Source organism: Ciona robusta, chromosome 10, assembly GCF_009617815.1.
Source record: "Ciona robusta chromosome 10, ASM961781v2".
Classification (NCBI taxonomy): Eukaryota; Metazoa; Chordata; class Ascidiacea; order Phlebobranchia; family Cionidae; genus Ciona; species Ciona robusta.
In genome coordinates, this window is record NC_143244.1 from 909,347 (window position 1) to 926,084 (window position 16,738).

The 16,738-nt window shown below is 35.1% G+C and overlaps 2 protein-coding genes and 1 long non-coding RNA gene across 16 annotated transcripts in view; 1 reads left to right on the plus strand and 2 right to left on the minus strand.

The window, feature by feature from the left end:
- LOC149729293 (uncharacterized) overlaps nt 1–16,738 on the minus strand; it is a 127,683-nt gene that overhangs the window by 42,587 nt on the left and 68,358 nt on the right. The window lies entirely within an intron of this gene.
- Nucleotides 1,057–12,586, plus strand: LOC149729296 (uncharacterized). Of its 13 annotated transcripts, XM_089886171.1 has the most exons (11): nt 1,057–1,238; nt 2,196–2,522; nt 7,343–7,513; nt 9,348–9,527; nt 9,599–9,778; nt 10,128–10,322; nt 10,810–10,893; nt 11,143–11,301; nt 11,606–11,668; nt 11,779–11,822; nt 12,036–12,586. In XM_089886171.1, exons 1-9 carry the CDS (start codon nt 1,154–1,156, stop codon nt 11,662–11,664), a joined length of 1,440 nt encoding a protein of 479 aa, XP_089742297.1. In that variant the 5' UTR covers nt 1,057–1,153; the 3' UTR covers nt 11,665–11,668; nt 11,779–11,822; nt 12,036–12,586. The 13 variants fall into 13 exon arrangements, 11 of the variants coding, with proteins under 11 accessions (XP_089742297.1, XP_089742296.1, XP_089742299.1 ...); XM_089886170.1 differs by having other exon boundaries at nt 11,779–12,586; XM_089886173.1 differs by lacking the exon at nt 11,779–11,822.
- LOC149729297 (uncharacterized) lies at nt 12,367–15,022 on the minus strand. Its single transcript, XR_016385813.1, has 2 exons — nt 14,899–15,022; nt 12,367–12,799 (listed from the first exon to the last, which is right to left on the minus strand). It is a non-coding gene; the product is annotated as an uncharacterized LOC149729297 (long non-coding RNA).

Below are 16,738 nucleotides of genomic sequence, written 5' to 3' on the forward strand. Positions count from 1 at the left end.
AAATTAAAATTCTTGATATATTTCCAGGTACGTAAGTACGGACAGGATAACCGTAAATAACCCCAAATTCGAGTAATTAATACTCCCAACAATATTTAACATCCATCCCCGCCCTTTTTTGAAGAAAACGATATTTCATTTTTTAGGTATTTCGTGGCGCTATAACATATTCAAAGCTGGATCGGAAGAAAATTCCATAAATATATTTTTATGACGAATATTAATATTCAAATTTAAAAAAATAAATAAATTAATTATTTTTTCGATGGGGATAACATGCTAGTGACCTACATAGATGTATGCGTAAGTTATATTTTCGCCGAAATATTTTAAAATTTAATACTTGTATGATTCGGGTTATGACCCTCATACTTGTTTGTATTCTGAACCCTTCCCCGCACTTTTTTGAAGAAAATTATGTTTCATTTTTTAGGTATTACGTAGCGCTATAACATATTCGAAGCTGGATCGGGAGAAAATTCTATAAATATGTTTTTATGACGATTATTAATATTCAGTTATAAAAAAAAGTTGAAATTAATTTTTTTTTCGATGGGGATAACATGCTAGTGACCTACATAGATGTATGCGTAAGTTATATTTTCGCAAAAAAAATCAAAAATATAACATTTATATGATTCAAGTTATGATCATACTTTTTTATATTTAACATCTATCCCCGCACTTTTTTAAAGAAAATAATGTTTCATATTTTAGGTATCACTTAGCGCTATAACATATTCGAAGCTGGATCGGGAGAAAATTCTATAAATATGTTTTTATGACGAATATTAATATTCATAATTATTATTTTTTCGAATTTTAAAGTTTTCATTTTAGAATCGGTACCGCTGGGGTCTAGTTAGTAAAGTGTCCAAATTTTAGGTTGGTGGCACCAGTAAAAGGTATCGAAAATGGCCGCTAGAATATCTGTATTCTAGGATCACCTTGGTTTATGTTGATTGTATCAGGAGAGGGCGCCATGTATCAGAGTCGTAAAAACACCTATTTCTATGGCTCTGATTCTATAATTCTATGTTGATGCGTAATTTATGTCCAGTTAACCTTCTGGTACCTCTCCTCTTGCAGTGCTATGTAATTAAAATTGCTGTTATCTTTATAAAATAGGCAGAGCTGTTTGCTAGCAGTAAAAATGTTTCGTCATCCGAGGCTTCAAATAACTGCAAATGTTGCTCTGTCACTGCTGCATTCATTGGTGTTGCTCATAGTATCTAGTCGTAAGTATTACACATTTTTGTCACAAATTTTGTGTGTGTCCCATCACTCCCATGAAAAATATTGGTTAGTATTTAAGCAATCTTCATTTAGTATTTTAATAATAAATTAAAATTATAAAAAATGTGAGACCTTCACATTGTAACAAAAATACTTTCTGCCGTTGTGATTTTTTTTAAACTGGTTTATTGCACTGTACTGGTGTCTGGTGGTAACTGTTTGAACAAGTTTATACCAAAAAGTTCGTGAGCTCAGATCAGCAGCGGACAAATCTAAAATTCATGTAGTGTGGGAGTCGACTTAATTATATACCAGTCTGCAAAGTATGACAGTTCCTGACGAGATCTCGCGCGTGCAAGACGGTTATTTTTCGCGTTCGCGCGTGCTATCATTAAAATCTGCGTGCAAAGCATGTACATTTTCAAGCCACGTTAGGAAATCTTACTTAATTTAATACGTATTTTTTTCTTTGTTTAATTAATTGGCGTGCGTAGGACAAATTGTGGCGTGCATAACCGAAAGTCTGTAAAAAAATCGCGCGTGCACCTGCCATACTCTGCAGTCTGGATTATATACCTCATCTATTTTCTTTTTAACATGTTAAGATACAAATGCAATGGGTACTCAAGCCTTAAATGCTCTGATTAATGAAACATCTTATGTTCATACAAGCTAATTTGTGGGTTTTTTAAACGTTTTGTTTTATGTGAGCTGTAGTTCAGGCTTAGCATGCGTGGTGTTTAATCGTTCTGTCCGATGTTTAACTTTCGAGTGAGGGAAATTTGTATTTTACTTTAAAACACAAATGTAGAAACACAAGTCCTCCAACTCCCTTTAAAAGTAATAAAATAAATTCAGAGCCCAATAGCGGAAAACTTTGAGTGACAACTCTTATACGAGTCGCATGTATAATGCCCTGTTCCTGTGTAAATTCTAATTAGTTTAAATTTTACGTACAGCTGGTTGTTTGTCCGCAATTCAATTGCCACAACCTGGAAACCAAGCAAATGTTGCAACTGGAACCACAAACCTCATGATCACTGCAACAGTAACAACTAGTCCAACTTCATGTTCGTGGTTGGGAACAGGACTAACTGCTACAGAATTTTACTCAGCTGCTTTTGATTGTGATTCCAGCAGCACTTCCACACACAATATTACATGCACAAATTCAGCAGGAGTCATTAATACCACTCTTACGTATCTTACTGCATTGACAAGCAACAGCACAATTTCGGTAAATTGTGATTCAGCTGTTGTTAACTCCTTGTCCATGATAATTCAAGGTAAGACTTATATTAAAAAAATAGATGAAATAGTGCCATTATATTCTTTGTAATAAGGGTGCTAAGCATAGACTCATTAAGATAAGGACTGGAACCTCCCATGCTCAAGGTTTCGAGTCCGAGGGTTAACTTGAGTCCTGGACTAAAATGACTTCTAGAGAAGCTGGAGACACAATCTTGGTATCCATATTAGGGTATTTGAGGATGGCGAGTTCAATAATGATACTTTCAACACCATCCGAGGTCATTTTCAGGGTCGAAAGTTATATTTTAAGGTCAAATTCAGGATTGTAAAAGTTGTAAATCCGGACGCAGTGCTGTGATTCGTTGCCAGGTGTCGCCGAGCGCAACTTTCAACGTCCAAATTGTCGCGAGAAAATTAATCATTCTGACGTCATAATACGTCACATCAGTGGCCGTATTTTCGTTTACGTATAGCTTTAAACGAATAACAGCGCGCGTCAAAGTAACGATCGTTTGTAGTTGACAAAATTGTGTGAAAATTAACTACAATACGACTGCTTTTAATATATGTGACTGATTGCGCAAATTGTTATCTATATTATCGTATCTACATGCTGACGAAAAGATCGAAAAATCTCCCGAGCCAGACTACAGGAACGCTAAATCGACAAAGAAAATGCGACAAAATTTACAAACCGGCATAAATTAATTTAAAAATTTATTGGGTGTTTTGACACCGGCAAGCAGCCTAGACGAGAAATTTGATAATTCGTGATTGTAGACAATTGGTTTGTGATAAAGCGCCAGGGTTACGGAAAGATTAAACGATGTTATGACCAAAATAAAAGCTTGAAACAATCGTTATTGTGATGTAATGAATCCACGTGTGAATCCCCACTATTTCGTAACAAACATACTGCTTATGGCTGAGGAAAACATGGTAAATATAAAGCAGCAATACTTCTGGAACAGATTTAAGTTGATTATTACGGGCTAGAGCCCTAAATCGTTTAGAATGCGATGCAGCGATAAAAAATCGTCTGTTTAGCAGTAATATGGTTTGTTTAACTGAAATTCATGCAGTAATACAGAGGGTAAACCAAACTCGCGTTAGCAAAAAATAGTAACAGACTTTCCAGAAATATGCGTATCGTATTATGTTTTAAGTCTGCTTAACCGGTGTTGTAACTATAAGTGATGTAACAAAATATTGTGGCAATATGAACCGCACTATACAACGAACGTTTGGTTAGTTAGTTAAAAAGCTCCTGTGGGGCAATAATTGAATACGAAAATCGGTAATATGACGTAAATATTCAACGTGTGAATCCCCACTATGACGTAACAAACATTCTGCTTGTCTGATTAAATCCTGCGTAAATAATGACCTTATTTTCAAGTGGTGAATTAAAACTTTGATTTACGCACATATTAATACAAAAACATACGTGGCTGTGAAAATTCAAGGCTGATTTAATATCGTATTCCCTCTTGGCAACTTAAAACGAACCTAGAGATACCTGTTGAGTGTACAGCACTGGTGTGGGTGAACGAAACACCAGAACGACTAAATTTACCAAAACATACAAGGACGTATTTTTTAATCAAAATTTAATGCATCCAAAACAATCTTGGTCAGATTTTCTTGCGAGTAAATTGGCATTTAATCCGAGATGAAGAGCGTTCTATTGAGAGACGACGATTTAGAATACAAAAAAGATAACGACGAATCATTTTATCAAAATGTATACCGCCGAGTTTAGTGATAAAAAACCTCAAATTTTAAAGATATATTATTTGTCTTCTAAATCTAATAGTATTACATCCACGCACGTCAGAATTCTCACTTCATATAAAGCGATTTCGTTGCTGACCCAGACTTTGGCGACACCTGGATTTTTTAGCGACGCTGCGTAAAATTTAAGCGACCCTGCGTTAACCGTCGCGACAGACATTTAGTCGCGTAAGAAATGACATCTGCAGTAGATTTTGGCGACCCTGGGCACCGTGGCTCGCGGTAAAACTCGGTTTCGCGACGTTGACGTCGCTAAACTTAACAGTTATTGCCGCGACAATAAAATGTAAATAAGTTAAATTGGACTAGGTTCAATCGCAGCTCTGACTAGCATGTGAGTTCATTGCGGAAACTTAATGGTAAAGATTTATTTCATACACCTATTAACATATAGAAATAAATATCTGTTTGGAAAAATTGATCACAGTAGTGATTTGTTTGTTTTCTGTAGGGCACCATCGATAATTTTAGCCTGAATTTTTTAGGTGTCATACTTTTTACTACAAGACTGCCATATTGTTTTAATTATTATGTCTTGTGTTTTACCATAAATACTGAATCCTTTGAGGCTGATGAGGGTAATCCTTTAGCTGGTGGCCACCTAAAATTTTGGTTTCAAAATGTTTAATAGGCCTCACTGATACCTGCTGTCTAAATTTTTTTTAAGAAAGTCGACGTTCGTGTTAAAAATTAACTTCGAAAATGCGTGAAATCTTGCTGCGTTACCGTATTTTCCACACCAGCCGTTATGAATTAAACCAAGGTTCGATTTTTACGTCATAAAATGCGTATTGTTGCGTTTGATTCCAATGCTAGAACAGTGCGAAAAAACAAAAATATAACTTCCAGTAAGGTATGTAATATACCACCATTGTGACGTATTTTTTTGTTTGTGGGACTTTCGAGAGTAATTGTTTCGTAGCGTCTTTTTATACCCTGCTATACATTTCGTGGCACAAAAACTATCCAATATTACAATTTTTTAACGTTTTACAGCTCATGATCCAACAAGCCTACTATGAAATAGTCAATAAACTGACTTATGTGTTTTTTTTTCTATAAACATAAAAAGATTCGAAATTCTAGATTCGAAATAAAGTATTCTAGGATATCCTAGAATACCTAATTATTCTGTAATGTGCATCCCATCAAAACAGTTAAAAAGAAGTATCATAGGCATTTTAATATTTTTAATGAATTTGTTTTCAAAAAAATAGTTTTATATTTTTTTACTAAATGGTTTGTACTTACATCAAAAAACATTGTTTTTTGCTCTGTCTTTGGGGACAAGATATATTATAACTAGAGACCGGCCGATATCAATTTTTTCCACCGATACCGATATTTTTAGCTTTTACTGATACCGATATTTGACACTATAGCGAAACATATGAAATGATCAGTATTAATCAAAATTAATACCTGTATTCAAGATACTGCAAGTTATTAAAGAGAAAAAATGGTTGGTCATCACTTAGTCTACATGTTCTTAATAGGTAACTCCAAATATGTTGCTTTTGTACAAAACTACAACACACATGGTGACGTGGACGTTAAACTACAACGCACATGGACGTTAAACTATGACGCATGTGGACGTTAAACTATGTCGCACGTGGACGTTAGTACAACGCACGTGGACGTTAAACTACAACACACGTGGACGTTAAACTACAACACACGTGGACGTTAAACTACGACGCACGTGGACTTTAAAATACAACGCACAGACGTTAAACCACGACGCACGTGGATGTTAAACTACAACACACGTGGACGTTAAACCACGACCCACGTGGACGTTAAACTACGACGCACGTGGACGTTGAACTACAACGCACGTAGACGTTAAACTATGACGCACGTGGACGCTGAACTACAACGCACGTGGACGTTAACTTATGACGCACGTGGACGTTAAACTATGACGCACGTGGACGTTAAACTATGACGCACGTGAAGGCTAAACTACAACGCACGTAAAGATCAAACCACGACGCACGTAAAGGTCAAACCACGAAGAACGTAAAGGTCAAATTACAACGCACGTGGACGTTAAAATATGACGCACATGAAGGCTAAACTATGACGCACATGAAGGCTAAAAATGAAAAATGATCAATTAGAGCTGGCGAAAAATGATCAATTAGACTTTTGTTCTTTGGAAAAATTGTTACAAGATTGTATTTTGATTTTTTTGATGATGTCATCAGAAATATTGTATTTATGTGTAAGTTGGGTTTTTTTGTAAAAAATACATAAGGAATCTAGTGCAAAGTTGATTTCTGGTTTGTTTACGACCTAACTAAAATGATTGTTTGAATTGGTGACGTCAAAGGGATCAATTACGTCACTTATAACCTGATGACATCATTTTTTGAAAAGTTTATTTTTGGCCAAAATCTTAACATAACTTAAAAAACGTTTTATTACGAATGTAAAGGTAGAAACAACATGTAGAGGCAAAATGAAGTTAGATAATACACACAAAAACATAATTTATGTAAAAATTGCTTAATAATACCAAAAAAACTTGTAAAAACAGCTGACATAGTCGTTTTTACGCAAACAGCTGACATAGCCGTTTTTACGAAAATTTTTGTGAACACCTGTTTCAAAATGCATATTTGCATTACTCGTCCCTAAGGAGTTAAAGAAATTATATTTTGTGTGATATTTTTGTCACATGGACTTTTCCAACTGAGTTATCAAGCATTTTTTCAGCTTCTAAAGGTGTTGTCAAAAAACTTATTACAGGTTTTGAAGATTATTTAAGAAATATGTAATAGCCATTGGCTTGAATACCTGTGTTGCCAGAGAGCAACATGTGACAGTCATTCAAATAAGATAATTTGCGAAACCTAATCTTGTTTCCAAAGCAATAAGCTTTAAAACATCCTTAGACCTTCGTATCCTTACTATTACATTTTTAAATAATTATGCAAAGTTTCTCAAGTTTTTGTCTGTGTTGTATCGTAGATTGTAATCTGAGCACTGAAAATCATGTTATTTTTTTTCAACCACTAATCCCACTTCTTCATGTGGTTTGCTTTCATTGCAGCATGCCAACCAAACACTACAAGTGGTGTTATTGCAACCGTTAGTTCTTCACCATGTGGATTTGGATGCACAGTTCAATATTCGTGTGAGTGTGGTCATACGGGGAACAATGTTACTGCAACATGCCAGGAGGATGCTACATTTAATGGCATCAACCCTGACTGTGTTCCAAGTAAGTTTGTGTTAAATAGGAATACTGTGTAATATTTTTTTAGAATTATAATAAGGTTTCTACTGTATGCACTGTTTTACTCATATAAATATACGTGAAACCATAAGCTTAAGCTTTCCACATCAATAATTTAAAGTTCTATTCTTTTTTAACCTTAACAAAGTAAGATGATATTCTTATATTAGTAACAGGTGTTATTGGCAGTTTAACTGTGTGCTGATAAGGGTAGATTAAAAAAAATGTCTAAATTGTTAGTATGGTTATATTCATGTTAATAATTGTTCATTTCTTAACTGTAATATGTTGGTAGTGACCATAGGCGTTAAAACCCGGGGTGCCGGGGTGGCGAAATGCATATATCCACCCCGGTTTTCGTTAGGCAATGCTTGTATTTTTTCCAAGTACAGCAAAAATACACTCATATTATCAGTAAACGTAAATCAGAGCACACGTTTGCAGAGAGCGCGTTCTCTCCTGTTTCTTTATGAAAATGAGAGAACGCTTATGAGCACGCGTTCGCATGGAGCAGGCTCTAGCCTGTTTCTTTTCAGAAAACGAGAGAATGCTTTGTAAGCACGATCTGCTCGCATTAGGAGAAAGCCACGGCTTATTGCTTTACCTATTATATGTCTCATTTACTTCAAAATTCCCACTTGCCTGTCTGCAGCGATGGTTTTTATCAAGATTAGTTTATTTCAACGTAGTAAAGTAAAGAATGACATACCAAATATATGCGACACAACAGCAATTTAATAATACATCCATATTTTTCAATATATAGTTCCAATTTACACATTTATTTTTTTCGTCATAATAGCTATTAAGAAATGTTTGGATTTTTTACGTAGATTCGCTAGAAATCTGGTTAAATTCGTCCAAATAATGTTGAAACGGGAGTAAGCGAATGCCTTTTATACGATCTTATACCATGTATTGGTTACGGTTTAACTTTAGCATTACGCAGCACGTTATGCCTAAACGTCACAGTAGCGGTTGTGACGTAATAAAAGATCGTCAAACTTACAAATGCAGGCTTGCGCAATATCCTACGATTTTTTTTCCATTACAATTATGATTGTAACATCAAAGGTTGGAATTACTAATACGAAAGTCACGATAATGGATTGCATCACAATGCTATTTGTGGCGTAATGTATCACCCTAAGTCGGTATTTCTTAACATCTGACCTTACGGTAATGGATGACATCACAATACACCTTGTGATGTAACAGTTACGTTGGTGGGCGCATGTTTAATTATCAGTAACATAAATCTAGCCAGAAGTTAAAGCGTAACCACTGGATAGTCAATCGTCGACCATATTCGCGATGGTTTATTTTATAAACTATGCAAATTGTATGCGCTTGTTTACGTAATGCCTTCGTACGGGCCATCGCAGGCTCGCGTCAGTAAAAATACGGTTTCTAGAAAGTTACGTATGGTATGACGTAATAACCTAAAACCTAACTGCAATCTTGCCACCCCGGTTTTCGTCTTGAGGCAAGATTACAAATTTCACTTATGATATAACATGAAATTTAGTCATTAGTGAGTCGACCTAATGTATATTAAAACAAATGTTATTTCGTATGTGGCTCTGACCAACAGTAAGTGAGTGTAGCAGATAAAGGGTTTGAATCAATTTGAACTCTACGTAATAATAGTTTGTGATAGCATTACACGGGTTATGATGGCCGATGGGTAATAGAAAAAAAGGTTAAGAACCAATGCTTTAAGTTTTTTATTAAACAATAAAATCAACCAAAATACACTAATTAATAGGTTATTTAAAGATATTATTTCCATCATAAAATATATTTATCATGGTCCCAGTCACATGTTCAAATTCTGATCTTCTGTGCTCCAACAATCAGTATTGTTTTAATCAAACTGGTTCAACCAATGCTGGCGCCAATGTTACAACCCAATGCAATACTGGTTATAGTGGTTCTGTGTCTGCTACGTGTGGTAATGATGGTAGTTGGACAATAACAACTCAATCTCCATGTCCAGGTTTGATGAGTCATATATATTGTGCTGACTCACTCATCAGATGGACGATTGATAAATTCTTATTTACACAGCTTTGTGCCCTGTGTCAGATATTACATCCTCACCAGGAAGGTGTACAACTGCTACTGGTGATATATTAGAAGGCCAAAGCATAACTGTCACTTGTTGCGATAGTTATAAAGGAGCTAGCACAATGGCTATCTGTACTTCAGACAGAAGTTGGTCTAACCTTCCAACATGTACAAAACCAGGTATAGATGCAAGCAGGTTGATTTTAATTGAGTTGAGATAATATGCATGCCCAAAATACTTATCCTAATAATTTATGCATTACTTGCAACAGCAATCAGTACAGAATTAGATAAGTATAAAACCAGTGATACAGCATTAAACTTTGACACATAGTCCAGATTTTATTTGCAGCCGGCATCAGCCACCTGTTACATATTAATGCACAATCATGTTGATGTAGTAATTTCTATTAACATTCATTCGGCCAAGAGTAAATACTTCGTCATTTAAATGACCTGAAATAACTCCTGTTGGCTGGGGCTACTGACATTAATGTAAATAATTGATTTATTTTAAACACATTTTCAGTTACTTGTTCATTGTCAAATTTGTCATCTATCTCAAACAATGTTCTGCAGTCAAATAATTTCACTATAAGTGTAAATGAAACAAAGGTTATCAGTTGTGCAGCAGAATACACTGGAAGTGGTGCAACAGCATCTTGTAGTGATAATGGAACCTTAACTCTCACTGACACAAATTGCACCAAAACACCAACACCAGGTTAATACAGCCAGTCAGAGCATAGGCATGATAACAAGCTTAAGTTTGCATGTAAAGGTTGCTAGTATAACAAGCACAGGGCAAGCTAGTTGGTGAGCACATGGAATGACATAATACAGCATGCCAGACTTACACACTTGTCTAACTTATAATTTATTGCATGTAATTTTAATTCTAATTTTGATTTCGTTGCTTATTGAATAATGGTGGTCATTTGTATGGTAGTTGGTTTATACAATAGTTTAATTTTGGTGTTTCTAAATCTTTTATTATGAAATGTCTTAATTGTTGATCATGCTGTTAGTATTGTGCACATAAGCTGCTTGAAATCTTGTTGTACTAATTGATTCAGTAGAGAGTGAAGCACTTGCGTTGTATTGTTGTAATTCTTCCTTGTAACAAAGGTGCAAAAATTGCAGTAAAATTAGTGGTAGTCTGTTTATGTAAGAATATTCTGTTGTCTTTCATGGATTCCTTTTTCTCAAAGCTGATACAACAGCAATGACCACTGATGAAAGTGTAACGAGCACCGCAAGCACCACAAGCACCATTCGAAACGATTCAAATGGCGGTATAACTTTGCCCTTCCAAACCACTAATGTTTGAAACATGTGGCATTCACTGCATGTCTTGAGTGCAGCAGTAGAAACTTTCTAAATAATCTCTTGAATTCAATGTTGTTCTTCCTTTACTGAATCAAATCATCTGTTTTTTTATTAAAATACGTAACTGGTTGCTGTAGCTCTAATACCTTCGCACATGATTTTGCTTGAGTTGGGTTGAATTGTTTAGATTATACCTAATAAGGTTTGTTTTTCAGGTCCGACACCATCAACATTAAGTACAGGAGCAATAATTGGCATTGTTATTGGATGCTTAGTTGCCGCTGCACTCATCACATTTGTCCTGATTGCTATCTTTTGTAAGCAGTTTTGCTGTTGCACTTTTTCAATACTTTGCTTGTCTTGGGGAACAAAAGGTGAGTGTTGTTTATCACAATATGCCATATTTGTTATTAATATTTAAAACAAACACAGACTGAGATCGAAAGTGGAATTGGCGGTTCTTCAGCTTGTGTTATTAAACAATTTCACTTTTACTTGTGATATATATAGTTATATACCTTTTAGCTTTGTTAATTTTCCTTGAAGCTCTGAAACTGTTGCATGTTTCCCTTTCGCGCTGATTTCGATTTTGAACTGCATGCAAGCATGCATATCCCAATAAAAGCATGCAACATGAACAAAATATTTCCAATTTAAATATTTCCAATGCACATACAGTGTCCACAGGAAAAGTCACGCCTGATTTGGGACAAAATCATATCCAATATAGCTCTTAGCAAGGTGTGTATGTTAAACACATGAGCTTCGTATTGTTAATTATACCCAATAGTTGTTGTTTGCCTGGTAAGCTTGCTATGGTCTTGCATTGAATGCGACTTTACTTTAAATAGAGCCAGATCCAGAGCCAGATATAACCATTCCAGAGTTGAAAAAGGTTGGTAGGTGATGACAAAATTAATTCAAACTAATAAATTTTAACCAGAGATGAGACAGTAATTAAACAATCAGTGTTATTGTAGTGGGTAATCTTTCTGTGTTCATGTTGTGATCAAGATGAAGTTACAACTAACACAGTTTGTTTTTACTAATGTTTGTTAGTCTGGTGCATTCAATGTAGTGCTATGTATTGAATGTGATCATTTTATAGAATACACAGCCGGACGGTCCTAATGGCGAGGGTGTTGAACCTTGAAAATTATGCAAGAAGTTTGTTTAGTTTCAAATTCGTAGCAGTTTCTTTGGTTTATAATTTTGATTTGAATATTCTTTGCATGTTCCAGGTTTTAATTTTATCTGTTTGTTTGTTCGTGTTTTAAATTGTTTGTATAAATTGAGTCTTCAAGACAACTATTTTATTTTAATTAAAGTTTGAGAAACGTATTTAATATTCTGTGTAGCTTAGTTAACTTCTTATGTACATATGGTTCATTAAACAATGTAATTGTATTATTACTAATTTTGTATTTGTTCCACGTAGATGTTTGCATGATTTTATTGTACTAGAAACACCAACAATAGTCAAGCATGTTATATATTTAAAATAATATAAACCCCCCAAATAAATATATTTATATTTACTGTACCTTGCACGCCTATCTTTATAAATGTGTAAACAAGAAAAAATTCATCAAATACCTTAATAATTATGCAAATTAACCTTGTTTCGTCACATTTACAATAAAGTTTTTTTTAAATTGTGGACAACTGTGAATTGTATCAAGTCAGACAATCGGTTCAAGTTACATTTAGATAATCATTGACTAAGTTCCCGTGCCTTGTTTACAATCCACACACAGTGACGGTAAATTCAAGGAACTAATGACGTCATGCGTCGGTTGGTTCTTCTTTCTGAAGCAGAAGTCTTTGTAATATAACGACAACAATACATTTGTACGTGATGACGGTACAATTCTGTAATTTGCGTTATGGATTTGAAATGGGTTTCCGATAAAAATGTTACATATATACCATGGTGGGGGAAGATGGGACACCCTTAGCTCATAATATCCTCATCGTGTTTTAAACAGTTAACAACGTCTATGGGAGTCGTGAGAATATGGTTTGGTAATTATTTAAGTTTTCTTTGTTTACTACCAATTGTGACGAGAAAATAGAATAATAATGTCTCCCCCCACCCTAGTATATGAATATAAAATATAAATCGCGCTGAAACACCACGGTGTAAACAACGTGTGAGTTTTTGGCGTGCTGAGGTTATTTAAATAATTTATGATTTACCAAGCACTTTGTTCTAAAGTGAACATAACCCCCCGGTTGTACCGCAGGTTGAACCGTATAGTGTTGTATTGAAACCAGGCTTCAGCGTTATATACCGATCTAAATATAACCGCACATACCGCAGGGCAAAGGGCTATTTCCTCGTACGAGGTACGACTGGGCGTTAAATTAATGCAAACACTAACAGGAAGTATCTGTTACTAGTGATGACAACGTAATACCATCTACTGCTGGTTAAACAAATACAAACATTAACATATCAATAGATAAGCGTTGCGTTTTAATGTTCACGGCCTTATACCAACAAAGGGGTGATTTTACTATTCCCAAATAAAGTGAAAGTAGTTCGGTTACTATAGCAACTGGTATCGTTACACTCCTCCGTGTTTAGCGATCTTATATTTGTGTGAACACAACGCGCTTGGAACAATAGTAAGAAATGAAAATTGACTCCATCGTTCTTACGGGTGAACAGTACACAAACAATGTTTATTGTTACGTCATACTGAAGCCGTCTCAAGTTAACGTTCACTGGAAATTCCAGAACCAACAATGCGAGACAACTGACGCGGTGTTTGAACCTAATGTCATAGCAGCGAGGCCACGTGATGATAAAACGAGAAGGCACGCCCTTCGATTTGGCAACTCACAACTCGTTGACCCTCTGTCGCCATCTATTTGTAGCAACTCGTGCGCTACAGTGGTTTCGGTCGAATCGCAATGTATTTAAACAGTAGTACCGCCACACCCACAATCAAGTTTCGTATTGTTTGGAGCCTCTCATTAGCGATATTGGTAATTGTAAAAAGGAACGACTGTAAGAAATATGCTTAACAGTATTCGACAAGCCGTCCCATCTATGTGTTCTCCAATTTCGCACGCAGAAATCAGAAACTACCCTCCAAAATACACCCAAGATATCATTGGCAACTCCGCACTTAATGCTTTAATCATTAAATATGAAAAGCCGAACATTGCGCTAAGCTGTGGGATGTTGTATAGTAGGACAGGGAGAGATGGGACACTTTTAGAACATAATATCCAAATATTCTGACCGTGTTTTGAACAATAAACAATGGTTCATGGGAGTAGTGAGGATACGGCTTCATAATTCTTTGAATGTTCCTTGTTTACTGCCAAATGTTACGAGAAAATAGAATGAAAAGGTGTCCCATCTTACCCCACCCTACTATACGTTGCGAGAGGAAAAAGGAGGTATTCTCGTTCAACTCGGGTCACTATTAAAAGGATGAAGCATTTGGCCATCAACCGATATGAATTGGGTTCATTTTCATGGTTTTTGTTCTCGACAAACAGTGATATTTTTAATTTTTTTCAATAAAAACTGTAATAAAAAATTAATACGTCTTTACGTTCATAGTGTCCACAGGTAATATTGACGATGTTTAATTTAAGGTTTTACGATTGAGTTTCACAGAGTGACCAACCGTGTTTCCGAAGAACGTTGCGGTGTCTGGTATATTCGTTCCGATTGATATATTTGTACTTGGCGCTACTGCGCATGCGCCAAGAAGCTACTGCGACAACCCGGTCCAAATGTATTACGACCCTCTGTTGAAAATGTTCCAGACACGACGTTTACAATTAAGTTGAAACTTCAGTTTTCGATTTATAGTCAGCAGAACTAAGTTGAGTACGTTATTTGCAGCCTAGAATAAGCAAGTACTTCTACTAACAAACTTATTTTAGATTAATTTAGTAAGCATATTTCATTTAATTTACTAACAATTTTCTCAAACAGGATGGCTTACATATTTATCATACTTTTCTCTTAGTTCATCAAAAGTAATATCAATGCTAAATGCGAACTATATCTTCTTTGTCTTTGCTTTACAAAATAGAACAATACTAACAGAGACAAGTGCAACAATGAAGTTTTTAGGGGTTTATATCATTACTGGTAGTTATCAGCACAGCATGACGTCTGACGAAATTAGACAGCGACGCCAGGAGTAGCCTACAAACAGTAGAAATGCATATGTGCAGTAACGTCTTTTCGCATGCGCAATAGCGCCCGGTACGAATATATCAGTCGGAACGAGCATAATACGACAGCCGAATAACGTGGATAAGACTGCGGTGTTGTTTTGGACTGTTAATATTGTTTATGTTTCTTTGCGATAAGATTTCGTAAAAATTTTATACCGCGGAAAGTTGAAACTTAACCACGAGTTATGCGTAATTGCAACAACTTTAGGTTAGAGCCTTAGATATCTTTCCACGCGTTGTGCGATTGGGACAGGTCTGTAAAACGTCAAACCAACAGTAGTGTCAACGATGTCCGCAAACTATTTGTAGAGTCAGTTAGATAGGGTTTACATGACTATTTTAATCATAACAAAAGAACATAGAACTAATGTATGAGCACGGTATAAACTAATTGGCATAGTATTAATTAATTCTATTATTACAACGGTCGACTAGGCTCGATCAAAAACAAATCTGAAGTAACCAACAAAGCGGGTTTCAGTTGCCATTGGTGACTGTGGAACAGTAGGTAGAATGCATTTATACATGTATTATAACACATGAAATTTGTGATATATAGTACGGTGGGGGAAGATGGGACACTTTGTCAGACGAGACTTTTTTATTTTATTTTTACGGACCCCTATTTAATGAAAATCAGGAAAATAAGGTTACAGAATTATTCGACATTATTATCACGACTCTATAAAACGCCTGTCAAAGCTGATTACTGTTTTTAAATATTTAAAAAAAAGTGTGTAAAATAGGAACTGTATATTTTAAACAAGTAAAAAATGCGCAATAGTAAGGTGCTATTTTTTAATGCTCGCTAAATCATAGTAAAGCTGATGATTTTTTAGTTTGCGTGTGCGAACGATTAAACTAGTTTCATAGGTTTATAAAAACAACCTTGAATTTTTTGTACAGTTTGATTTTGTCTCATAAAACTAGTTTTAGTTTTGTAAAAAACACTGAGATATAAGCATGAAGAAAATAGGCAGGGGTCAATATGACTTTAATTTGAGATAAAATAACCAAACAATATCGGTTTAACGTTATATATATGAAGTTTACATGGCAAAAAAACTAGCTCAGCCTGTTAAATTCGGTAGGTTAACTACAAGTTGCAGAATACTGCTAATGTAAATATATTTCAATTTAGAGTCCCATCTTCCCCCATATTGTTGTTTTGTTTGTTTTCACTGCCAAACTTTTAAAGGTTTGCTTTTAATTTAGTAATTTAAACCTTAGGGGATGTTCAACTATAAAATACTGATATAATAAAAAGATAATATTTTGAAAATAGATTCGAAATTTGGTCATTTGCACTTGGTGATAATTTATGAGAAGTGGCTTGTGGCAAAAACAGAGTAGTAAGACCCAATTTGTAGCAAAAATAAAAATTATCAATAGTTATAATCAATTTTCTGTTATTACAAGTTCATATACACTTGTAGGATACAATATTTATCCATTGATGTTCGACCTTTTTTCTATTGTCGTTCAAACAATACCAATTGTTGTGCAATAATATAATGTATAGGTAACATGTTAAAAACTATAGCAGTAAGCCGGAGTAGGTCAAGAAAATGAATGTTTTGACTTAATTTTTAAAGCGTACAG